This window comes from Gasterosteus aculeatus, chromosome 7 (genome assembly GCF_964276395.1).
Source record: "Gasterosteus aculeatus chromosome 7, fGasAcu3.hap1.1, whole genome shotgun sequence".
NCBI lineage: Eukaryota > Metazoa > Chordata > Actinopteri > Perciformes > Gasterosteidae > Gasterosteus > Gasterosteus aculeatus.
This window is the reverse complement of record NC_135694.1, coordinates 29,224,595-29,250,670: the sequence shown is the minus strand read 5'-3', so window position 1 is coordinate 29,250,670 and position 26,076 is coordinate 29,224,595. Positions and strand designations below refer to the sequence as shown.

The 26,076-nt window shown below is 47.3% G+C and overlaps 1 protein-coding gene across 15 annotated transcripts in view; it reads right to left on the bottom strand.

The window, feature by feature from the left end:
• dbn1 (drebrin 1) overlaps positions 1 to 26,076 on the bottom strand; it is a 49,456-nt gene that overhangs the window by 929 nt on the left and 22,451 nt on the right. The window contains exons 1-14 of one of the 15 annotated variants that reach the window (XM_078106876.1): positions 25,124 to 25,296; positions 11,670 to 11,725; positions 10,048 to 10,160; positions 8,309 to 8,398; positions 7,027 to 7,170; positions 6,465 to 6,542; positions 6,164 to 6,315; positions 5,903 to 5,960; positions 5,185 to 5,241; positions 4,883 to 4,997; positions 3,635 to 3,763; positions 804 to 953; positions 249 to 724; positions 62 to 161 (exon numbers count right to left, since the gene is read on the bottom strand). In XM_078106876.1, coding sequence (XP_077963002.1) covers positions 62 to 161; positions 249 to 724; positions 804 to 953; positions 3,635 to 3,763; positions 4,883 to 4,997; positions 5,185 to 5,241; positions 5,903 to 5,960; positions 6,164 to 6,315; positions 6,465 to 6,542; positions 7,027 to 7,170; positions 8,309 to 8,398; positions 10,048 to 10,160; positions 11,670 to 11,725; positions 25,124 to 25,281 — 1,876 coding nt within the window. In that variant the 5' untranslated portion in view covers positions 25,282 to 25,296. Of the gene's footprint in view, positions 1 to 61; positions 162 to 248; positions 725 to 803; positions 954 to 3,634; positions 3,764 to 4,882; positions 4,998 to 5,184; positions 5,242 to 5,902; positions 5,961 to 6,163; positions 6,316 to 6,464; positions 6,543 to 7,026; positions 7,171 to 8,308; positions 8,399 to 10,047; positions 10,161 to 11,669; positions 11,726 to 25,123; positions 25,297 to 26,076 lie in introns of those variants that run through there. The other 14 variants (XM_040181260.2, XM_040181258.2, XM_078106877.1 and 11 more) reach the window with 14 other exon arrangements.

Genomic DNA, 26,076 nt, shown 5'->3' with positions numbered 1-26,076 from the left:
CTCAGAAGTCATGAGGGCAACTGGTGAATACGCTCAAAACTGTAATATTTAAGTATCTCACCAGGTGGCTTGTTATAAAAGACAGGCGCAGGTTTAGCTGAGGACTCCTCTGATTGGCCGAATTCTTCCTCCTGGGATTGGCTGAAGTAGCCCTCACTCGCCTTTAAGAACCGGAGAAAGAAAACTATTAACGACGGAAAAAGACAGAAAGCGTCTTTTTCAAATAGATCCCCGACCAACATTCCGACCTGGGTCCCTTCTTTCAGCAGCGTCTCCCCATTGGTCATCAGCCGCTGTCCGTCCTCCAGCTCCTTCTTGTCCCCGGATGCGTGCTGCAGTGCATGCTGGTAGCTCAGGGTCATCTGGTCAGAGTCCATCACGTCCACGAGGCTGGCGGGGTCGTCTTCGGCGGCGGCGGCGGTGGCCGCGCAGAAGGTGCCGTCCACCATGTCGTCGAAGCTGAGGAGGGGCTGAGGTTTGGCGGCGCCGGGTGGAACGCCGACGTCCCCCATCAGGTCCACCAGATTGGAGGACTGGGAGGACCGGGAGCGGTCGGGGGGAGGGTCAGCGCTCGTGTCCCACAGGTCGACCAGGCTGTCCTGGCCGGACTCCAACACGGAGAAGCCGGAGGAGTCGCGGGCCTGCGGGGCCACGCTCTGCACCGGCTTGGTGGGGGCCGACTCCGGCACCGGCGGCTTCTGCGGTTCCGCTTTGGGCGCCGAATCTGGTGGAGACGATCGCATTTCTGTAACTAGAACACGCGCGGGACGCGTCGGCGACTTGATTTCAGCGTGGACTCTCACCCCACTCGTCTCTGCGGTCCTCCTCCTCCTCCTCCTCCTCCAGGCACAGGTCCTCTTTGATGGACGGGGTGACTAATTTCGGAACGGGCGACACGGCGGCCATGTTGCGCTCTGTGCTTGCTTCACCGTCGTCATCGCCATCATCGTCCCCTGGAGGGACAGAATGGCACAACGTCGAAAAAAGGCGCGGCGAGAAAAAAGTGATCCGCCAAAATCTTCCTTCAGCAAAAAATAATCACACTCAGGAAGCAAATGCAGTGATCATCTTTGGCACCACTCGGCTTTGGCTGTTCATACTGTCCAAACATGCCAGGATTTGGATTTATGAACATGAATATGATTTTAGTAAAGTCTACTGAAAGGCAGACCGAGTAGGATTTCTTAAATGTAAAGCTCCATACAAAGTAATCACTCTTAATCATCACTTGGGACAAGTGAGTGCCGTCTGACTGTCATTTCTGATTTTTTTTTGATTTTTTTTTGGGGCTGCAGCCTCGATAAAAACGCTGCGCCGCCCGGGTGCCGAATTCCAAGCTTGCATTCCGAGAGGACGTGATGCAAACGGCGCAGAGAAATCTGCAGTGAGGCTAAAGGCCCCGGGGTTGAGTATACGTGACGCCAACTAAACATCCTTCTCATTCTGCCTTTAGGGTGTGAGGGGGGTTTATTTGTTGATACATCATGAATCCAGTGAGGCAAGATCAGGTCACCTGACCTCCCAATGACACACACACACACACACAATCGGACTCTTTGTGACTCCAGTTGGCGACGTGACCAAGCCGGACCAACACCTGGATTCCCTTCACATTGTAAGCCTTCTCTCTCTCAAACAATCATCCGACGGATTGCCACGACCTTTGAATCTCAACGCGTGAGACTCGTTCTCGTCTCGTGCGTTGGTCTCGTGCCAAACGGTTGAGGCTGAATTGCAGTGTAAGAGAACCGTGACGGCCGCACACGCGTTGCATCGCCGCGTGACACTTGCCAATTTGACGCCAACGGCACAAACCGAGGACGCAAGAGGACACAAATCGGTGCGTTCCAGGTTAGTTGTAACCAAGACACGAGACACGAGCACCACCAGATCAAACAGCCTCTCTGAGCATTCAGCGTCAGGCCGCTGAAGGCGGATGGACGCGTCGTGGGTCACGGTCACAACGCTGACGACACATCCGGGGACACGCGACTCGTTAGGACAAACACAGACACGGCGACACTCGACTCCACGATGAAAAACGTCACTTTCTCTCAGATGTTTTGGATGATTTCATGCTTGTTGGGAGTCAAACGTCCTGTTCAAAAAAAAAAAAAAAAAAACAGAACGAGATTTCCAACAAGGACGCGAGCGCAATGAGCCACGGATGAGAAAACAACGGTGTCACTTTTGAGGTGTGTGACGCACATCCAGCTCGGCGGCTCACTACTCCTCGTGGTTAAAAGGCCTCTGGAGGCTCTGACTAATTGCTGGAAGTGGTAAATGTTAAAAGAAGCTGCCCACCTGGGGGTCATATGGGGGGCACCCATAACCCATAAGACATGCAATGACACACACAGCAGAAAGCAAAGGAGGTCTGCATGTTTTTGCCCAGTAGCTACATTATTGCTGCAAAAGTGTTGATTTACCCCTTTTTTATGTCCAAATCTTGATGCATTTGGGGAATTCTAAAGGGATGAAACTTAAATGCAACAAAGAGCCAAAATAGAATTCTTGATTATCGGCCTTTCAACGTCATGTTTTGTAAACTTAAGTTCTGGAAGTCTGAGCCTTCTGAAGGCAAAACATAGGAAAAGGTTGCGTTCGGCGCGTGTAGTTAATGGGCTAAAACGTAACATCACCTTTAATGTTCCTTAAACACAATGACGGCTACATCAACTTCACGGAGGTCAAAGGGCAAAGAACCAGTCAAAGGCCCACAAGCGACGGTGGCGACTGACGGACGGCTCGACGGCGTCGCGTTCACACGCAAACACTCACAGTTTGGTCGGGATCGAAAGCCGCAGGAGGAGTGTGTATTTGAGTGTGTGCGCACAGAGGGGGGGGTGGATGGGGGGGGAGCAGATCCCGGATCAGAAGAGGCGTGAGATCGAGGGTCAGAAGAGAAGGGAGGTGATAAAAAAAAAAAAAAAAAAAAAACAGTGAGATTCCGTAGTTTCGTCTTTCTCCTAAAATGACCTTTGAGCTGATTTAGAATACCAGAAAGTGAAAAGACATTTTACAGAAATTAAATTCAACATCAGCAGCTGACTGGACGACATCGGAGGGATGAAGACGACACTCAACATCTAGAACACAAACCGACAAACAGCTTTATGGGTTCCAGCCATAAAGTTCGAGGAGGATCCTACACTTCATTTAGAGGAATGCTTGTAAGCAGAAACATTAGTTCCCTTTTACAACTTTAACTTGAATTCAATGGTGGCTTGAACTGCAACGTAAAGCAGTAATTTGCAGGTGAACGGAGGAGCGGAGGGCCGGGCTGGGGGGGGTTAAATGGGGGGGGTTAAAGTCAGCGGCAGGTGGTGAGAGCTGGTTTCAAGGTGCTGGTGCTCAGATGTGTGCGGGTTTAAAGGGGTCTAAAGGGGGGGGTGAAGGTGTGTGGGTGCTAAGTGGGGTGGACTAGGGAGACGAGGAGCTAAAACTGAGATCTGGAACGTGCACGTGGAACCAAAAAATGAGCTGATTGAGAGAATTTATTCTCTCAAGCGCTCACATTGTTTCCTTCACATGCAGTTCTTCACTCCAGCCTCTATGTCTCTGGAGGGGATCGGGGTCTCGAGGGGGGGGGCTCTTCTTCAGCTGCTGTTTATCGGTTCTGTGCTGTACCTACCGGCTGCAGCGGCGGGCTGCGTCCGTGCGTGTGGCGGGGTGCGGAGGGGCGACGGGCCCCGGGGCGGGTGAGTCGGACTGGGGCCGCTGGGACTGTGCTGCTGCTTCAAGAACGGGCTGTCCAAGCGGCCTGGCGGTCGAGACGACACGGAGACGACGCACAAAACACACGGGGCGAAAAACAGGGACAGGAAGCCACGCGACGGGGCAGGGAGGTGTGGGGAAGACGGACGGGACAGTGGGACGGCACGGGCAAAAAAAAAAAAAAGCAAGGGAGGGAGGGACAGTGGAAGGAAGACAGCAGAGGTCAGAGTCCAGACACAAGAAGTTCAGTCCCGTGAAGAAGAAAGAGGAAAGAAATGAGCAGTGTGGTGACGGTGGGGGAATAAATGGATGGAGAAGAGAGGAAAGAGAGAAAACCCAGCAGTGAAAAAAAAAAAACAGAAAGGAGAAGAGAGAAAGAAAAGTAGTTAGTGTGACTTTAAACAAAGTTTCTGCAGCCGTTAAAGAAGAAAGGAAATGCTGACGGACGGGTTCATCCTCCGGTGCCACACTTCCATTAGAGTTCCTTTGAATCAGCAGATTTACGTTGAATAACGAGCGAAGCGAATAACTGTTGTTGTTGTTGTTGAGGTAATTAAAGCTGAAACGAGCGAGTATAAGTATTAGAGCGACTCCTCGCTTTTCTGAAAACGCGCCGGAAGGATTTTATTTTGAAAAAAAACTGTAAAAGTACATGAGGGGATGTCAAAGTAAAGTGGGCGGGACGTGTTTCCCCCCCTAGTGGATATTCCGTCCTCAGCCCGGAGCGTTTGAAGCAGGCTCATGGCGGAACACAACATACAGCAATGCAAATTAAAAAGACTGTTATGCAAAAACTAACAGCCCCCCAACCGGAGAGATGGTTGTCTCTGTGTTGCAGCTCCAGAGCTTTTTTTTCCTGCAAAAAAACGTGCATCTCTGGGGAAAAAAAGCAGCTGGAACGTGTGGACGGTGATAAATGACGCGTTGTGAACCAGATGCCACCATCCCGCACGCCGACCAGGACGGTTTAACACACTCAACGTCGAGTCCATTTGTAGTTAAGTTTGGCTTTTCTTCTGCAACACGTTGAAGTATTAGAAAGTAGCCCCTTAAGGAGTGAATTTAAATGCGCCTTCTCTCTTATCTTTTCAGAACACGGCGTACGTTGTTTTTATTGTGGACCCGCGCAGGCGGCGGCGGCGGCGCTGAGGGTCAAAGTGTTTACCGGTCCTGTGGACGGAGACGGGCGAGGTGTCGACGCTGATGGTCATGGCTCTCTCCTTCAGCTTGAAGAACTCTCGAGGGTTTCCGGACCGCTGGGCGATGATGGCCTTCGCCTCCTGGAAGCACACGGGTAAATGTAGAGCGCAGCAGCGGTAACTAAATATTCATCACTGGTTCAATCCGTTCAAGGTGATGTATATATAAGTGTTTGGAAAAAGCGCAATGAATCCTATTTAAATGATTTGAAACTACAAAATAAAAGCTCCGAATTACATTGTAATTGAACAAATGTCTTGTACTCACGTCCACCTCAGTCTCTTTCTTGTCCAGGTTCAGGTCGTCGATGCTCGCCTCTGCCGCCTGCAGACAGAAGACGGTAAATCGGATTGTCCGGGATAGTTCTTGTCTATTTAATTAGTTGAGGAAACGCAATTCAATGTTTTTAAAGACCTTTCAAGAATTGAAGCTGCAGAAACATATTTTCTATACTTTTACTGACGTGATGACGACCACGTCACTACGTCTTCTCCAAAAAGACTCGTGCAAAATAGTTTCTCACGAATCAACCCGTTCTATGTGTCTTCAATGCCTGAGGTCCCTTGAGCAAGGCGGCGTAACCACTCAAGGACAGAGATCAAGGTGCTCAAAGGGAGTAGTCGAAATGTCCCAGCTGTGCTGCGACGCAGCCGGTTGAAGGATGAGGAAAACAAACACACCCCCACACACACACAGATGAACTGAACACACTCTCACCGCACACACTCGCACAATCACTTCCTGATACAAACCCCACGGTCAGACAGATGGATTTTGTCCTTGTGTCTTCTCTTCTAGAAAGTGACGCTTTGGTAGGGGGGGGGGACACGGAGACGACTTAACAGGGTGAAAATAACCGACCCAAGTGGACACTTTTAACACTTTCACCGGCATGAGGCAAGTCTCCACGAGTCGGAGGATTCAAGCAGAAGCTCGTGATACGACGATAATCACCTGCAGCACGGCGGTAATCTCAAAAACGTACCATGGTGGTCTGACTCCGCAACCGCTCTTTGGCCTCTTCCTCCTCCAGCAGCTTCTTCCTGCACACACACACACACACACACACGCACGCACACACACAAACACTCAGGTTAGACAACACTGTACGCACACCTGAGAACTGGAAAACCCGTTTCCTGCGCATGATCGATCTCTAAAAACTTCTGACATGTAGTTTTGCAGCCTGGATGTTTCAGCTTAGCTTTAGTGATGATTTAGCTGCTGCTCTGACGAGGCTCCTCACCTGTGCTCCTCGATCTGCCGCTCCCGGTCGCGGTACCTCTGCTCCCGGCTCTCCTGCTCCTTCCTCTCCAGCTCCATCCGCTCCTCCTCGAAGCGCTGCCGCTCCTCCGCCGCCTTCTTCTTCTCCTCCTCCTTCCTCACTTCCTCTTCGCGCTGGAGAGCAAACGCGAAGCATTAAAACACAGATTTTGACATAAATCTTCTCATCCAAGTTTCTGCGAGGAAAGCAAATTAATGCAAATGATGCAGACTGAAGGGTTTCTTTCCTCCTCTCCATCATTTATTTTTTCCTTCCCACCTACCTTGGCCTGCTCCCAAAACTCCTCTCTATTGATTTTCTTCATCTCCACCTCTGCGTTGGTCTTCTCGTACACGGTCCCCTGCATCGGGGGAGAGAGAGACAGAGACACGGACAAAGGTTTGACTTTTCGTCCGGCAAACAGTGTTTTACAATATTATTGAGTGTGTTGAGAGTTAATATTACTATTATTACTATAAAGTGATGCTACCTTCCACCAAGAAATATTATATTATTTAAACATGAAGAAATGAGCACATTTTATTTTGAAATTCAGACTCATCCAGTTCACTGTTCGTCATTAAATAGACTCAAAACGACATAATATCTATCTTTAATGTAGATATTGATGAGGCAGCAATAAATAGCGATATTTCACTATTGAATTAGTGCGGCCCTACAGGGAACTTTAGCGGTCAAAGTACATAAACGGGTTGGTTTACAGAAAGTATAAAAAAGTCGTTCTAGTCTGACCGGGACAAAAGAATCTCCGTCCAGCAAATCGGCCGATTGGTCAACTAAGACCTTTTGTAAATTGCGCTTGGAGGCTCCGCCTCTCTTCGTACCACGTCGGCGTGCTCCTCCTCCCGGGTTCTCAGGCGGCTCAGCACCGGACTCGCCACCGCCACCGTCCCGTTGGTCAGCCGCTGCCCGATGGCTGACGGGTCGATGTCGTCCAGACTGCTGGCGTTGACGGTGACCTCCACCCCCTGGGGGAGGGGCGAGGGAGCGAGAGAGGGAGGGAGAGATTTTGACTACTCTGTTTACTTTGTCATATTCACACAAATTGCACCTCTCCTTTGATGCTTTTCCTTAATGTTTAAGGAATCCTTTTTTCGATTTTCTTAATAAATATATTCATGCCAATAACAGACCAATTTATTTATCATGATTAAATGTATTTTATAGTGTATTGTACAGTAATATAAATCATATAGATGTGTTAAGCAGTCAATAAAGACTTTAGTGTGACTGTGTGTGTGACTGTGTGTGTGTGTGTGTGTGTGTGTGTGTGTGTGTGTGTGTGTGTGTGTGTGTGTGTGTGTGTGGGGAAGAGAATCCCAAAAAGGGTCATTAAAAGCCTCGTCGCTGAAGTCAATGCTTTGTGTGAGCGAGAGCTGCCACTTTGAATGCAGACACTGAAACAAACACACAAACACACACACACACACACACACACACACACTGGCGGGTAGTAGAACACACACACACACACACACGTACACACGTAGCGCCACCTCTATTTTTAATGAAATCTTTTTGTGCACTCTTCAAATCTAAAACTACACACTCACTCAGCCAGGTGAACACAGGGACACACACACACGCACACGCACACACCGTGGGTGAGAGGATTGTCATTCAGCTCAGAACTCTCAGCACAGAAAGCTTAACTTAAAAAGAGATGGTATTAGTCATGGAATGTAACACACACACACACACACATACACACACACACACACTTGATCCTCCTACAGGTTTCGTGTGCTGCAGCTTCTTTCCCCACAGGTGATTGAAAACAAATACTCAAACATTCTGGATGCGACGCACAACTACAGCAGATTGTGAAACAAGCGGCTGAGATGTCGGTTGATGTTAAAGCTCAGGAACGAAGACTTCTGGTGGCGTTCAGGTGACCTCTACACGGGTCACGGCTCGGACCACCGGTGCACTTCACACCTTTACGCTACACACTTCACAGCATTACTTAATTAAAAGTACACAACAGCAGGACTTTTAACGTAGAACCGAATCTTTTGCATTCCTTCCACATTAGCAAAAAAAAGAAAAAGGTGATCATTTGTCCAAACGTTGAAAGAGATTTTGTTTAGGAAAATGTTCAAGTACCATGGTCGGTCTGACCTGTAAGAAGTCTGCGATTGATGCCACGTGGCTGGCACAGGCACACTTCCTGGCATCCGGCACGTCTTCCCCGACCTGAGGGGGAGACAGAGAGGAGGGGGGGGGCGTCAGATGGTGACCTTAAAGCAACGGAATCAGCGGCGCGGCGAGTTTCCCCACTCGGCCTCATCGGGCCCTCTGGTTCAGCCGGGGTCACGGCGGCTTATTGAAGCAGCGGCTGCTGCTCCGACAGGCCGGATGTCGTTGGCAGTAATCAGGGCTCATTCAAAGCAACACAATGCAAACGCAACCCGCAGCAATTAACAGAGACAAAGAGGCTGGTGGTAATTTAATATCAGTATTTATCCACTTCATCTAACTCTGTGTTCATCGCGGGTGTCTGAGTGAGGAAGTAAAAGAGATCATTTGAATGCTGTTGCAGGTTTATTTTAGACCGCGTGAGACATTTTGGCGATGTTGGATGTATTTTATGGTACATTTTTGTCTCCATTCGTTTTTCTTTGTTCTGGGACGGTTAGTGTTGCTGTATTTTTTACACAACAAGCAACTCGTTTTGGTTTCATTTTGGTTAAAGCGACAAAAGCCTTTCTAATTTCGGTCTCCGTTCTCCAATAAATGTTTGTATGTTGGTGTTCCAAATGAGTTCAGGTCATCAAAAAACATACAAAAGTGAAGTTCCACACGGAGCTGATTGAAAATTGCTTAAAAAACAAGAAGTAATTCACACCCCCAACCCCCACCCCGGGGAAATAAATCCAGCACTAGCGGCGCCATGCTCATCACAATGTTGTAGAAAAGGAAGCTGAATACTTGTAAACAACATCTGCAAATTATGCAAATCATGTTGAAACTGAAACAGATTCTCGAGCAGCAATACGTTAATTAACAGAACCTCTGCTGAAGGAAGAGTTTAATAACTACAATCGACAAACGTTGCTGTATGTCTATTTTTTTTACACCCCACCAACAACAACGAGGAGATAAAGCCTCAAATATGTTGAAAATGAACATTGTCTGAACACAGAAGTCAACACATCTGTCTCAGGAACACGAAAGTCAATTCAAAACATTTGATAAACTCCAGATGTAGCAACAGAGGAAGGATCCCTTTTGAAATAACTGACGCACGGGAGGATATTGTGTGGTGTGATGTTGTAGGTGTCGTTTTGTTCACGGCCTGCAAGTGGAGCCAGTGATTAAATCGGAGGAGCCGTTGTTCCCTTTGTCAGCACCTTCCACCGAGTCGCCACTTAAATCAAAGCACATGCGTGCAATTAAATACAGTTCTGTCATGAGTTGCACCTCAGCAAAGTACATACTATTCTGTTTGTGTGTTGATGCAGTTGCTTCATTGCGGGTTGTACAACATGACCTCAATGCTAAAATGAAAAAAAAAAAAAAAAAAAACTCCATTGCAGTGTCAAGAACATCAACCACACGATAAGCATCCTAAAAGTACACTCGACAGCAGAACAAGAGTGTCCCCCCCCTCGTGCCCGAGGGGGGTTGGGCACTTCACATCCTCCAATCACGGAGCAGAACAGACAGGACCTGGATTCAGGTTAAACAGACAGTTACATTAAAAATGTGCTCTGACCCTCAATGACTTCCATATATTCTGCTTTTACATGTTGGTGTGTGTGTGTGTGTGTGTGTGTGTGTGTTTGCTGCCTGGAGTGTTTGGCTTAGCGTCATGCACGCCCCCCTCTGGCCCGGCGACTTACCCAGTTGATGAGGATGTATCGTGGCAGCGTGGCGGTGGGCTCCTTCAGGCTGCAGAAGCCGTACATCACCCGGGCGGCGTCAAAGGTCAGCGTGATCTCTGCCAGGCCGCCTCCTGCGCCACAGAACAAGAGGCTGCGTTGGGTCGGAGTTTCGAGCGCGTGACCTTTAGATCAGATGCTGCTAGTTTTAGGCCTCACATTACGATCCGGCTTTTCCCCCCGTATCTCATTTGTAAACACCTCACACGAGTGTGACTGTGCACTACCGGAGGGGCAGATGGATCCCTCCGAGCTTCACAGTGCGGATGAACAAACTGTGTTTTCCTCTCCGCGGCTGCTGAAATATTCACGTCTCTCTCAGGAGAAAGCCGCATGAAGGAAACGAAGACGCGCGTTGGCAGGAGTGGCTCTTACTGATGCAGAGCCTCCTCTGTGGCAGCGCCAGATCACTGCTCTCATGTGATCGAGATTTCTATATTCAGGAATAATTCGCGGATGATCACATTGGACTCGTGGCGTGGTTCCCATCGAAAGTGCATCAAAGAGACACGTCTTCAACAGCACATTCCTGGAGATGCGTCTCAGGCTCGAGAAACCGAAACGAACAGTGTGTTGGTTTGTCTCTCAAAACTTTCTTACTCTCAGAGAAAACTAAACTATATATGTATCAGTTTACAATCAGCTCCCTTACAGGACTTTTGGTGCATTTTGGATGAACTCAGTTACTATAGCAACAGCCGCTACGACTATTGTGTGTGTGTGTGTGTGTTGTAGTGAGATGAATTGAAATTATACCTGCAAAAAGCTGCCATGTGGTTCCATTATCCAGGATATTCCAATGTTTTGGGCCTAACAATAATATGATCAGACACATAACTTCACTTCCAGGGGGCGATGTGATCAGTTTTATTGTGATCTGATAAGAGGATTAGTAGTTAATTGGACAATAGGAGAATAGGATATTGGAACATATCGTTCATTACCCATTAGTATTGGGTTTCTGCATAATTATGTCAAATTACACATCCCTACATTGGTTACATTTATCAGTTTATTGTCCTTTGAAATATATTGCTAACATTTTTACAATCTAAGTGTCTAATAAATATCCTTATTAGATTTCCTCCCATTGCGTGAGCTCCAGGGTATAAATTAACACTCCGGACCGAAGCCAGAAAGGCAAATGCTCATCATGTGAGTCTGAGCTTCTGCATTAGGTTTACCAATTAAGACGTGCGCGCATGAGAAACTCAATCAAATGTGGGTGAAAAAGAAGAAATATACAGTCCTTAAAGAGCAGAAGGGTTTGTATTTGCAGATCCGACCTACAATGGTGCAATGATGTCATTAGAAGGAGGCAGGAGGCGTGTGTGTGCATCACTGACTCAGTAAACTGTAATGATCATACAGCGCGCCATTAACGGTGGTAACAACTAATCCAGCACAGGAACAATCAGGAGACAGAGAACATGATCACCCCCCCCCCCCCCCGAAGCGACATCGGAATCCGCAGAGCTCATCAAAGTTGGCCGGCAAACGCAAAACCATCTTCACGGATGACGTCAACGTGCTTCTGCAGCCGCGTTCATTGTGAATTAAAAAGAAAAAAAAGACACACTTACCACCCGATGATGCCAGTTTCAAATCATTGCTGTCGTCCTCATATGTGTACAAGGCCCTGTGACAAAGAGAGAGAGAGAGAAAAGAGACAACGTTTAACCTTGTTGACCGTCACAGGATCACGTGGCCGGTGTTTGCGGTCCGAAACACGCCCCAAAAACAGAGAGGCGGAAAAATCTTTCAAGCAAAACTAACATGAGCTAATAAACTCTTACTACCTGCACTTGAGTACAGGAATGTGTATATTGATCGTACACACTGAGCCCTGTCTGAACGCCAGCAGCCTGGTAAACATTATAGCTGCTAAACATCAGCATTTTAACATGGTCATTGTGAGCCTGTTTGTAGGCCGATATTAGCGTCTCAGCACCGCTTTACCAAGGTCGATTCTCACTGAAATAACAGTAAGACTGAAGACCCTCCTGATTTTCACTCTCTTTCAGGCTGATCCGGGTTCAGTGAATCGTCTCTAAACGCCGCTGTGCATAATGCGACAAATCGCATACAAACGAATTAACATCACCAACCAGCTGCTTCCCTGATGAGGAGGGCTGAGAAATGTGGCGTCCCGTCCTCGCATGACTCAAGTGTTACAAGCTTCTTCAGGGTAGAGCTGCCTTATCTGGTCAAGTGTGTGTGTGTGTAAAGCAGATTACTTGGTTTGATGAATGAGTGTGAGCATGCTCGTCTGCCTGGATTAGAAATGTTCACGCATCCTAACAAACACCATTCAGGACATAAAGCATCCTCCAGTTGCACCCTTAGGCCAGAACCTAAAACTAACGCTTACCCTAATTACCAAGTCTAAGTCCTCAGACAGCTCTGTGATCCATCTGCATAGTGTCTGCTCGAAAAACTTCACTGCACAAATATTAAAAAACAGGACGAGACAAACAGTTTGACCTTTGTCGACCTCTCCACCGATGCTTTATTTTCCAGCATTACTACACAATCACTTTGGCGACCTGCACATATGCGGGCACACACACACAATGGATTACATGTGATATATCATATGCATGCCTCCACACACACACACACACACACACACACACACACACACACACACACACCCACACACACACACGTGTGTAAAGCTCTGACCTCCTGGCTGAGGTTAAATGAAGGCGGCAGGGATTAGACTCCAGATTAAAACAGTTTGACCGTGTGGTGACATCTGCTGTCGCAGGTCAGAAGTACTTTAATGGAACCAAACTAAAAATCTACTGTATGTAACTGTCTCAAGTCTTCTTTGGCAGCTTAAGCTGCATTTAGGCCCGGTTTACTTTAGTTGTATGTGTTTTTGTTGTCGTCTCATCTATATCAACCTTTGAAATGGCGGAGGGGGGGGGGGATGTAAAATAGTTAAATGGAAATACCTCCAAATTGCAGAAAGGAAGTAAATAAATGTGTTTTGCACTACTGGAGTCATCTTCCAATCCTGTGGGTTTGATCCAGTAAGTTGACACGTCATGTTCCTGAGTGATGGACCATCTGCTGGGTCAGGTGGACTTAAAAGAGGATTCGAGCAAGCCAGTGCTTCCAGCTATTAAATATTGAATCCGGATGAATGAAAGGTACTCATGGTGTCCACTCTAATGCGGACTGACCCGCCATCAAATCAGGGCAAGGTATGGAATCCGAAAACCAACGTGGTAAATGCTGATTGGGGGTTAGAGAAATGACCCTTTCCATCTATCAAGGCTGAACAGGAGATTACGAACTGGAGAGCAGGGTCTCCTTACATAAACACGGCTGCAGCAGCACTAGTATGAACTCTACATTGTAACCGCTGGGCCTTTTTCAGGAATCAGGAATGAGAAACATTTATTGCCAAAATGTGTCGGAGGTACGAGGAATCTGACATGGCGGTATGTGCATGACATCAGACAGCAAGACAATGGACAACAAGACAGATAAGACAACATAGTGCCATAGAAAATAGTTTGACAATTTAACTCTACGGAATGAAATATAAGGCAGTGGGCTGTAGGGGGACGTAGAATAGAGCATTTAAAAATAAAGGGAAAGTTAAAAAGCGATACGCATACTCTTCACACTGTGACACACATTTGTTTAATTGATACTGTGGACTTGATTCTTCCTCTCGGAGTGTATTACCGGTCCAGATGACCTCATGCTTTTTCAGCCTGAAGCTTTAGTCTGGCCACCGTCTGACTTTCTGGTGACCTCGCCTCCCTCCATCCAGTCCGTTCCTGCCGAGTCACTCTCTGCCTCCAAACCTCCCCTCCCCCTCTCTTCCTCTCTCCCCCTCTCTCCCTGCATGCCACACTGCACATTTCATCACCAAAATGGCATCGGCTCCATTTGTGCATTTTCTGTTTCAGGGTCGGATCGTTTCCAGCCATATGCAGCCAAAAAATAAATAAATTAGAATAAATTAGCAGCTAAAGAACCGATCACAACGAGTGTGAATGACAAACTGTTAATGTTTACACTCTGTGCCCCCCAAAAATAAATCAATGAGTTCTGACTTCACTGCCAGTGATACATAGCTGTGAAACAGGGAATCTCATCAAGATTTTAATGAATTCTCAAAATTCTGAAAACAATTACAGTAAAATTGGATTGGTGACACATTACCACTTTCTTGCGAAATGCATGCTGGGAAACGTGTCAATCGCCTTGATCAGACAGTGAAATATCTTATGAGAGCTGGAGCTGTAGCAGCATCAAGAAGCAAATATCTGGAGACGGCGCATTGAAGGAAAGCTTTCAGTGCGAATTATTGAAGAAAGCATCAGTCGGGGAATGAAGAGACGACAGATAATAAAGACGACAGGGTGTAAAAAAGTTGGATGACAAAGAAAAAGAGCCAGCGTTTAAGAATGAGACGGAGAAAGATGCTCTATAAATAATTCTCTTTAAAGCAGACAGCTGTTTATTATTCATATAAAGCCCCATGACCTAGAAACGGCCCTCTAGTGTGTGTGTGTCTGTGTGTGTGTGTGAGAAGGAAGAGTGGAAGGAAGACGAGGAGAATAAAATAGAAAAGAAAATACAGGGATGAAGAAGGTGGCAAAAGAGGGACGAGGAGGGAAGGAAGGAAGAAGCAGAGGAAACAGAAAAAGGAAGTAGATGGACGAGACAAAAAGGCACAAAGGCAAAGATGACGGAGAAGGAAAAGGAAGCAGAGAAGAGGCAGAGAATGAGTGGGAGGGGGAGGAGGAGGAGGAGGAGTGAGAGGAAGAAACAACGTCCAGCAGCAGGATGAGAGATTAGAAGAACAAGCAAGAGACTAACCGGCCAATCACGCGCAGATGAGCTTGTCGTCAATTAGCTTTTCGCGGAATCAGCCAAAATGTGTCCCAACACGACTCTACCAGAGTGTTCGGCATGATTCTCTCTTTTTTTCTTTTTTTACATTCAGCAAATGAGGCACCTGAAGTCGAACGTTACGTTTGTCCAAACAGAGACTTGAATGTGATGCGAGACCTGAATGCTGAAAAGGGGGCGGGCCTAAAGCGCACACGCATGTTGTACAACATCTCTGCATGCATGATCTGAATCATAAGCCTGTCGAACCCAACGAACACCTGGGGAAACATACTACACACAGAGTGTGTGTGTGTGTGTGTGTGTGCCTGCCCACGCTGCCTTTGATGTGCAGAAGAACCACTGTGGTGCTTTAAACTGGAGGCGGCACAACAGCTTTCCTCTCTAATCTGCTCTTTACTGGAGGTGGTTGTGTGGTTGCGTGTGCACTTGTGAGCCAACAGTGACTTTCATATAACGGGTTTTGTTGCCCGCGTTCAGGTTTTTCTGCGTCGACGTGTCAAACGCAAAGAAGCAGGGGTGGCATCAACATTTCTTTTTCATTTATTAAAGTGTGGCAACGTACGCCTGCACTTGGTGTTAGAATTAAAGCTCAGCAGCGGTGACATGCAGACTGAGGAAAGTCTGGACGGTATTATCGCCGCAACGTGCAGAGAGAAAGATCATTTTGAGTCTTTAAATGTCTTCACTGTCTGGACTGAATCATTACAACTCATCCCGGCTGAGAATAAACAAATTAACCAGCTTGTGCCTCTTCCTTCTCAGTCTTTCTTCCTTCTATGTGGTCTGTCCCACGCTCACAAAACACAAATTATATTTAATACAGTTCCACACATTAAAACCAGACACACACACACACACACACATGGATCTTTTCATTAAAGCAGCGAGAAGCTGTAGAGCCTCATTTTTAGGCTGGAAGCGGATTCGCAGGGTCGGACTTCACAAATTCTCAGGAGCAAGAGGCGACTAACAGAGATGGTTTTGGCATATTTGAGAAGATGAATAAAACAGAAGCGGAGGGGAGGAACTGTGGCGACATGTTGCATCTCGCTAACAGGAACAGGACGGGCTGAGTAAACACCTCTGCAACTGTCTCAACAAACACAGGAAGAGGTTTGCAAAAGGGTTTACAAATCGTCACATCTGGAGTCAGAGGAGAAAAACTAATTCAGTCTGAACTGAGAGGAATGTTAAAGGTTGTGAAGACAGACAACACCTCAAACCAGGCGGCGAGTTGCTTCCGCTGCTTTGAAGAAAAAAAGCTCAGTTTTTCTCTAATTTCTGCCATTTCTGTGATTTGGTCCTTATCCTAAATGTAGGATGGGCAGTGCTCGGCACTGGCTGTTAAAAAATGAATTAGAGGCTGCCAAGATCAACCCCGCTGACACTCTGGGGAGCGTCGCCGTGGCAACCGCGCAGCATCCCCCCCCCCCATCGTTATCCCGGCAACAGCAGTTTGTGACCTGAGGGGAGCGACCGTGGAAAGACGTGATGGAGGGAAGAGGACACACACACACACACACACACACATAACAGGTGAGCACACACAGTGTACGTGTTTGTGTGAGTGTTGTATGATGATCCCGCTAGACTCACAACTTCTCAGGATTTGCCGACCTGGTGTACTGAGTAGACGGGATGTAACAAACATCACAAATGTACGAGAGTATCCAATGAAGCCCACGTTAAGTGTGTGCTCATCAAACTCGCAGTAACGTCGTGCTCAAATATTACGCTTTGTCTTTTCACAACAACGGAAGTCGAAGAATTCAATTTGTTAAAAGCTACAAAAAAATGATCGGATATCAAGCGAATTGATTGTGTGGGCCAACACGCTACAAGCTAAGGGAGCTAATGGTGACTGGTGTGTTACGGATGTTGTTTTTTCAGATAGTTGAAAGTTTTGTTGGAAGTAGGCCAACGTGCCGGCATCTCATTTCATGCAGCTGCTTTTGGATTCATCACCTCAGATTTCATCAGCGACAGGGAGCATTAGGAAATCAAGAGTAATGACTGTTTGGAGCAGCGAAGCCTTCTGAACATTATCAAATGAGCTCGGTGAGGGCTGCGGATTTCTACCTTCCTAATCACATTGAAAGACTGCGAATAAGCACGCGTTGCCATGGCAGCCAGGCTGAAATTAGTAATATAAAAAGCTCCAGGGTCTACGAACAGAACAAGACAATGAGGCACCCAGAAATAAAAGGTCTGAACCGCCCCCCCCCCCCGACCCCCGGGACTACTTTCAGGCCTCTTGGACGCGCGTCACCAAGCTGCTGTCAGCTTTTCTACCGACTCAGCGAAGCTGACGGCGGAGGCTCATTTAGAAGAAGAAAGCCCAGACGAGGCCGACTCAGCAGTTACTTGTGGGACAGAGACGCTGCTAAAGCGAATGAAAGGGGAAGGTTTCCGCTGTCAGTGGAGATCAGTCAGTAGTGACACTACGACGTGCAATTTAATCACCAATTTAATTTGACCAAGCTGCATTGAGTGGCGCACAATGCACGTAAGGGACACAACAGACACACACTGCAGACACAAAGGCAAAGAATGCCTTGTTCTCCCGAGACAAAAGAGAAATATTTCTCGTCTGAGTGATGGATCCCTCTCGGGCTTTCAATGACCACAAGGAAAAGAAATGCATGCAGTTGAAGAGATACCGGAGACTGTAAATACAAAGAGCCGTGCAGGCAGGAGCAGAGTGCATTGTGGGATAGGAACGAGAGAACCACGGGGGATGATTAATATGCCGCCGATGACTTGTTATTCATGTGGTCGGAGAATGTGGCCTGATTTATAGAGCGAGAAACCCACATGGTGACTTAATGCGAAAGAAACGAGGCTCAGCGGCATGAGGACGGGAATCCTGGGTAATGTTTGGGGGGAGGGGGGGGGCACGGCATTGGGTGAACAGCCGTGACTCCTGTTCCTGTCGGTCTGGGAATGCAGAAATCTGCACGCCGATCTGATGAGTAAGAGTGCATGTGTGCATAGTGTGTGTGTGCATGGTATGTGTGTGTGTGTGTGTGTGTGTGGAGGCCCGATGAGCCGTGGCAACGCTACGAGACCGCAATGAGACGGAAACGGAACATGCTGCTTCATTATTAATGAATATTGGGGTAAAAACGTAACGTACTTCCTGCGGCCCCGTGTTGTAGTTTAGCAGATTATTAATACATGTCGGCATGTTTATTTGGTATTAGCTTTTGCTATCGTTTCTTTATGAATATAAAGCTACGAAATAAGATAAAATTGAGTTAAATGTTGGGCACGCTAACATGAACTACTTAACGTCAAGCATTATAACGTCATCATGCATCATGTTAACACGGCGTTACCGTTGCATCTATAATAACGTGTTCAGCCCGCTGATCGCGGTCTACTCTGGCGCTCAATGATAAACGGCGCAGCCTTCAGGAGATTAGACCGCCGCTCCTCCGATTAGCGGATAACCGGCTCAGTCTGCTGAGCCACAACCGCCCACAACAGTTACTACGGAAGTCCAACTAGGTTTACGGGCGTTGGACTGAAGCGCTGAGGAAATGTCGACGAAAAATCTGATGATCCCCAAAGTGGGAGTTTTTAATCTGCAGATGTTGAGAGCCAGAATCGAAACGCACTAAAAAATAACTCAATGTTTTAACAATAATGAACAGTAATGGAAAGAGCAAAAACAAAACAGACAATTGAGAAGTTGAAAATAACAAACCGAGAAGTGCTTCGCATCAGCAAGTCAAGAGGAGGCATTAAAAGACGAGTGGACGGCTTAAACATGAGCGTCTGTCTGGGCCTGTATTAAATTATAATGAGCGGAGGAATAAGTCCCCAGTAATGGCTCCCCTCGAGTATTGTGATTGCACTGGTGTGCGCGCTGCAGAGCGAGCTGGAGGGAAGCGTGACAATGAATGATGCAAGATTACGTCCGTTTACGATTCCAGGTGAGCAAATTAAACCCGCGACGCTTCAGACGTTCCAAATGCTGCGGCGAGCTTCTGAAAAGCAACATCTGTCGTCAGATCGTAAAAAAAGTTTACATCTGCTGCGCGCGTCTTCGACTGCACTTCGCCGTCCCACATGTGCTCCTGGTTTGATAATGGATTTGCCACATGGAAAAGCGTGGTTGATCTCGGCAAACCAGCGTAGCCGCTGAGGCAGCGAAATCACCGGGGGGAAACTTTTGCATCAGTACGCAAGAATTTGGTGCGCGAACCAATCGGGCTCAGCGCTGGCCGTCTCCACGTCCCGATGTGGCGCCTTTGTTGTGTCGAGATTGAGGGGAATAAGCTGACTTGTGTTAGATTTTTTTTTTTTTTGAAGGATTACTGCCTGGATCGGCATTTGCGTTGTTTGACACAGCGGAGAGAACAATAGCAGCGCTTCACTAAAAGGCCTGAAATGATTCAACTGGTCATTTACAGAATCAGGATTTCTCTAAAAGACCAAAATTAGTTGGAACGAAAATGTGGAAACTAGAATACCTCATGAAAGCTCGATGTTGTAAAGGATAATTAAGTTTCCTACGAGGGAAGTTTAAACTGAAAAATACTTCTCGTGACTCAACAGCTCAAGTGAAAAGGTTGAATGTTGAATGTGGAGCGTTGACAGCGGCATCGCCTTCAAAAGAAGCCCATAGAAAGACGTCTAAAAAGGCCGCATCGACCCGCCGGTGGGATGGATTTTCAGCACAGTGTGTCATTCAGAGAGAAGTAGGTGCTGTTTGTCCTGGAAGTCGCCTGCAGAAGGTCTCGGCCGTGACGACATCGTCGGCGGGGGCCCAAAGTCTGTCAGACGGACGTAGTCAGCAGAATGAGCATTTTTGTTCCGGGCCCTTAGGACGCAACACACACAGTTTTCTCCCCAGGTCTCTGCACATCGTCCTAATCAGCTCTCTCGGGACGCGAGGCAGGTTTTAGGGTTGTGTGTGTATGTGTGTGTGTGTGTCCTCCTCGGTCGACTCAGCATCTCCTTCACGCTGTGAAAGTGCCCGAAGGAGAAGTGAGGACACGGGTCCGTTACTCCAGAACTGGTCGACGCGCCCCGACGGAGGACTTCTATTCCGCTCCAAGTGGCCGGCGGACGCGGTGAACACGCCGGACGGCCCGGGGAGGTTTTCTGCAGGTGTCCGCGACGGACGCGTCCTGCTGACTTCGGCGAGCTGCCGGCCTGCCTGCCATCGCTCTTCATCGCCGCACGCCTCCCCGTATTTAAAAATGTACAGAAATGAGTAACAGCACCATCAAAAAGGCCCCAGATACTCTGTCAAACTTCACAGGTGGCGTCCTGTGTGGATCTCTGAGCGCCTCACAACACACACACACACACACACACGCAGCAGCTACTGAAGACTGCTCTGGCTTAATACTACATTTACTTCACTTGCTAAATATTAAAATAAAAAATAAATGAAACTATTTTAGTACGCTAGGCAATGTTCTTGTTTTAATAAGCACTTCCATCCTTGAGCACCTTGTGCTGCTGTCATGCCTTTGTGATTAATGGCAAAATGACTGAGTTCCACTACTTTTCCCACATTTGCAATGCATTCCACTACATCGCTGGAATGCTTTTTGTATTACTTGTGGCTCTGGCTCTGGTTCCTGTCCAGACTCTCACAGCACCGCTTTGTGTGCTACAGAGCTGCACCAATCAGATCTCAGCTCTGACCAGCGCAGCGTCCAGCGCGCCGTTGCCATGTGAGCAGTGACGGAGTGTGAGCAGGAGGGGAAAGCGGAGAACGTTGGGACCGACCTGATGCTCTGCAGAGATGAATAAACCTTGATGAAGCAACCTTTCGAAGACGTCCTTCTTCCTGCCGCCGTGCACGCTGGCGTTTTGAGCGAGAAAAAGTGGATCCGTTACGTCAAACTGCAGATGAGGCGGCGAGTGACGAGCGGCGCGTGTCACGCGTCATTCTTGACATTCCTGGTCAGTAAATGGCTTTCACACACACCTTCATCTGCGTAGTGGAGGCTGAGCTTCACACAGAGCATTTCAAAAGGGCCCGACACACACAGACACACACACAGACACACACACAGACACACACACAGACACACACACACAGACACACACGGACCCTTGTGAGATGCGATCGAGGGGTCTCTGGAGTCGGAGTGGGCCGTCGGCCAGCGAAGCCTTTCATCCTGACTCCCTCTCTCTCTCTCTCTTCACTACACAACCCTCGTCTCTCTGCCTCGCTTTCATTTCGTCTATTTAAAACACACACACACACACTCCAGTTTCCTGCCACCGTGTCCTGCTCACGCCTACTCACGCACACTGTGGCTGCTCCGCGGCTTCAACTGGAGCGAGAGGCTGGGCGAAAAAAAAAAAAAAAAGGCATCGAGGACATCTGATTCCCCAGAGTTTCCGCCCTCGGAGGGATTTGTTGGTCTAATGGATGAACGGATGAAAAACATGATTATGTCATGCGACACACATGTATTATTTATAGCGCAGCCGAACCAGAAGCAACGTTTCACACAGCAGATTTGCGTTTGAAAGGTTGTTGGTTCTTTTTTTTTTCCTCTTCCTTTTCTGATCTGACTGTTATTTCAAGATTGAAATTTTTGGGGATTTATTGATATTTCTCTGCAACTACTGAATGGATTTCCATTGAATTTGATACGTTTATATCTGTACGTTCATATCTGTACGAGCCGTACAATGGGGCATTCCGTTGAATTTCTCCCTGAAACTCAAAAGGCTTCTAACTCACTTGGTAAGCGACACACACGTCTGTCCGTCCGCAGGATGATTGCGGCTGCAAATCATGTGAGTGAGTGGGAGGCATCAGTATGGAAAGAGAGGAGGTGGAACGAATAACAGCGTTTTTTTAGGCGTTTTAATCTGTTTTTCTTTCATTGTCGGTGCTCCTAGATGGAGCGATTATGTACCGGCTTTATCTCTCGCCGCGATAACAAATGTACGAAGACACCTGGATCCATTTGAACAAATTCAGCGCTGTGAGGTCAGTTTGGTGCCGGTCATATAAAAAGAGATATGATCTCTTGGAGCTTCTAAAAGCCCCCCCCCCGATTCACAGGGCTTCCTCATAGTGGTTGTTTTGAGTTCCGACACATTTCCCAGCAGGGAGCCTGGAAGAACCTTGGAGAAAAATGGGTTCTAACAACAAAAACAACAACAACAAGAAAACATTTGGAGCTGAAGTGACTTTTTGGGCTCTTGGGACACAGATGTGGAATTGAGTCAAGCTAACAAAGCTAATGTTGCTAAACAACAAATATCAACTTAGTTATTAACTTCTTGGAAGGTTCGTTTCGGCAAAGCAGCGACCAGCTGAGAGAGACTGACTGTTTATGAGGAATGACAATTTGCCAACAATAGTAAACAAAATCACTCCTTTAGTGTCTTGGTGATTTTGCTGACTGTACAATATCTTTTTTCCATTTTAATACAAACGACACAAAGTACAATAACATAATCCTGTCATCCTGTCGATGATATATTACTACATTACGTACCTGTCTGCTATACGTTACTTTAAGTAATACGTTTTATTCCAGCTACCAACAAAGTGCCTGCATGTGACAAAATCCCGGCCTGAAAACACTTTCTTTCTCGTGGAAATGTCAGCAAGTCGACAAAAGTCATGTACAATTATAACGAGCCAATTATGGCTATAAAAAGGAAAAGATCACTTTCTCCGTCTTCCTCCCGTCTCCTCAGACAGCAGCCAGAGACAAAGTCCGTCTCCTCGCTGGCTTGTTGTCCCTAAGTGACGCAGACGGTTAAGAGCTGTAATTAACGGCCGGCGAACGGCAGTCTTCCCACCGGAGAGGCTGACACACACACACACACACACACACACACACACACACACACACACACACACACACACACACACACACACACACACACACACACACACACACACACACACACACACACACACACACACACACACACACACACACAGGGCCACCTGCTTCACCCACTCTCCAATTGCTGAACTCAGCCGGGGGTTGAGCTACTCGGTGATACCGCATGTGCTGGTCTTATTTGGTGTATACATATATAGTCTTGTGTATGAAGACTTGTGTAACTGGTGCACATTTCGATTTCTGCGCCGCAGGTTGACGGATGAATGAAGAGAGGCTGCTGGTGTTTTCTTATTTCCACAGTTGTGTTTGCTGAAACCTGCCGCGAGGGTTTCTGTTGCTCTGCCGAGCCTCGCGGCGGGCGGGACCGGACGCATGGGGCTGGAGCTAAAAGCTTCTGCACAGAAGCGCGGCGCCCTCGGCCTCCTCCTCCTCCTCCTCCTCCTCCTCCTCCTCCTCCTCCCACTCGGGGACCTTTACTTGGTCGACGAAGGAGCTCTCGGACGTCTATAGTGAATACTGGGATACACTGAAATATCGTAAATGTAATTGGAACAACAGAGCAGTCATAAATGATCTGGCGTCATGCTCGATGGGTTTTTGATATCAGAACATTCTTTCCCCCCCATCCACAGCCGAGTGCAGGATATTGATTCGCTCTGTCAATGCGCGTCTCCCTTTTAACTCAGTTAACGTTGTTTATGGCTGGAATTAAACGCCTGGTACGGCAGCTGCAGCAGCAGAGGACATCTGTGTCCCCTCCCTTCAATGAATTAGAGTCAGTCATTTGATTTAGAAGCCCGCTGGACAAACGCTGAGCAGTAAAAAAAATGTACCTGAAAGCTAATTAAGTCTTAGATGTGTTATTTTGTGTTTTATAGTTGTCTTCTCCTAAACCAGGATGTTCAATGTTTTTCTGGTAGCTTTAAAAAGAATAGAAAGGAAAGATAACTTATTTTGATTACTTTTTATTTCTTACCAAAATATGCATCTTTAGAGATTTTCCTGCTTTTATTTTGTTAAACATAACTTTAACCTAAAACGTAGCTCCATCTTCTTTTTTTTTTAATTGCGTTGTTTCTTGTTACCTTCACTTCTAATTCAACATAATTTTTAGGTGGGCTTGATGTGATTATATTATTTTAGATGGACTATACTTTAAAAATCCCTTTCCACATTAATTATTTTACATCATTTATCAAGTGAAAACAAACATTCAATTATCCCAGGTTCTCAAAAGTGAAGCTTTGCTGCTTTTCTCTGACTTATTATTAGAAACTATATCGGTTATCGGTTGATAAAAAAAACTAAATGTTTAAAGATTGCGAAGAGAATTACAATGCTCATTTTTAACATTCCCCCTATGAACCATTAAACAATGAATAAATAAAAAAATACCACCAGATGAACTGATGATGGAAACAATAACTCGCGGCGCGGTTTGAAATACACTTGCTCCGACATCTCATCTCCCTTCATTTCGCCCTCCGTGAACTGTGCGCTGGGTTTGTTCATCCCTCCTCCACATCGTGCAGTCGCCCGCAGCGCTACTTTGCAGTGACATCCAGCCCCTCGATGTCTCCAACCTGATCCGTTTTATAAAAACGCGTCTCCAGGTGCTCCCGGCTGGACCGCCGAGTACCGGACCCCACCTGGCGGGGACGGCGGGGGCCACAGGACCTGTGAACGACCGGAGGTCGGTTCTCCGGGTCGATGCTGTGGAACTGAGCTGAAGTTTAACAAACCGGCAGCGGGAGCGAGGGACCCTCAGAAATACTGCAGGACGTACAAAGGGGACTGCAAACCCACCAGCAGGACCACTGCGACCGCAGGCAGAATGGAAGCAGAGGTTCTTCCTTCGGCTTCCACGGTTGAAATTAAGCGTGAAGGAAAGCGATTATGGTAAATAGGGGGGCTGGAAACGTTCAATTAGAAACGTCAAAAGGCTCAAACGTCGCCGCTCGTGCAGTCACTCGCAAACATCCCAGCATGCAAAAGGTGCCGAGCGACCTCGAGCACTACAACACAAGTGGGGCCCACGACGTGGGCAGAGCGAGCGAGACAGAGGAACATGGAATGACAACTTAATTACTGCTCACAACCTGCAGTTAGGACCTGAAAATAAGATCAGAGCCGCAGAAGAAAGACGTTTAACCATTCGGGTGCCAGGTAATCCATCTTTGTGTCATTTCCACCCATCAGTCTCTGGTTTGCTTCAAATAGGGATGTGCTGCACACCTGGGGGGGGGGGGGTCGACCTCTCACATCTGCGCTAACCGTGAACGTTTCTGTGCACGACAATAAGAATGTCTTACCTGGTTGGGCGGGAAAGCGTCGCAGGAGGAGAGCGAACATGGAAGAGAGAAGAGAGAGAAACCCAATCAGCGTACAAACAAAATATATGCTTGCATTGAAATTCGCACGTTACACACTTGACACCGACAAACTTTAACGGTGTATTCGTCAGGTTCATCGAAGAGGCTGCGGCCTGAAGCACAATCCTACATCACGCAACAGACCGACCAATCACATCTAGGAGGCCCACGATGAATCACGCTAATGCTAACGCTAACGCTAGCGTTGTCCGGTAAACACTCAGACCCGACCGGTTCGTACGTTTAGTTTATTATTGAGTGACGTTCCTGCAAACACCGAGTGGCATGACGTTGTGTTTGTAGCCGCGCGTAGCAGCTACGGCGCGCGGATCGTTTCCTCTGGTCTCTGCCGACTCTGAAGTGCTCGGGTCACGGACGGGAGAGAGAGATCTCGGTCTCGATTAAATACTTAAAAAGGTTTCTTCAAGCGCAAGAGAGGGTGTGTATATTTTCTCAACGTTTAACCAAACTACCATCTTTCCGGTGTTTCGGTAGTCTAAAATGAGACGGAGTAAACAAGGTTGGAGCCTACGGATTTGAATTCAAAATCGATGTCTTTACGTCAAAGTTTCTCAGAAGACTTCAAATTTTCTCAATCGGTTGCTTAAAGTGGTTTAAAGGGGTTTTCTGTGAAATTATTGAACTTTAAATCAGGAATGAGGCTAATAGAGCTACACGGGCACCTGAACTGTGGAGGAAATACTAGCCTACGTTTAGTTGAAAGATTGAGGAGAGGAAAAAGTAGTCCTGATAAAACTGCAGCTACAGAAAAGACGGCGAAGAACTCCGTCACCACCGTGACTCTCATTTCACTCCGACTTTCCTTTGTCGAGCAGCCAACCAGCGTCATTGTGCACCACAGATACAAAGCCGCACCAGCGGCCCGAAAGGAA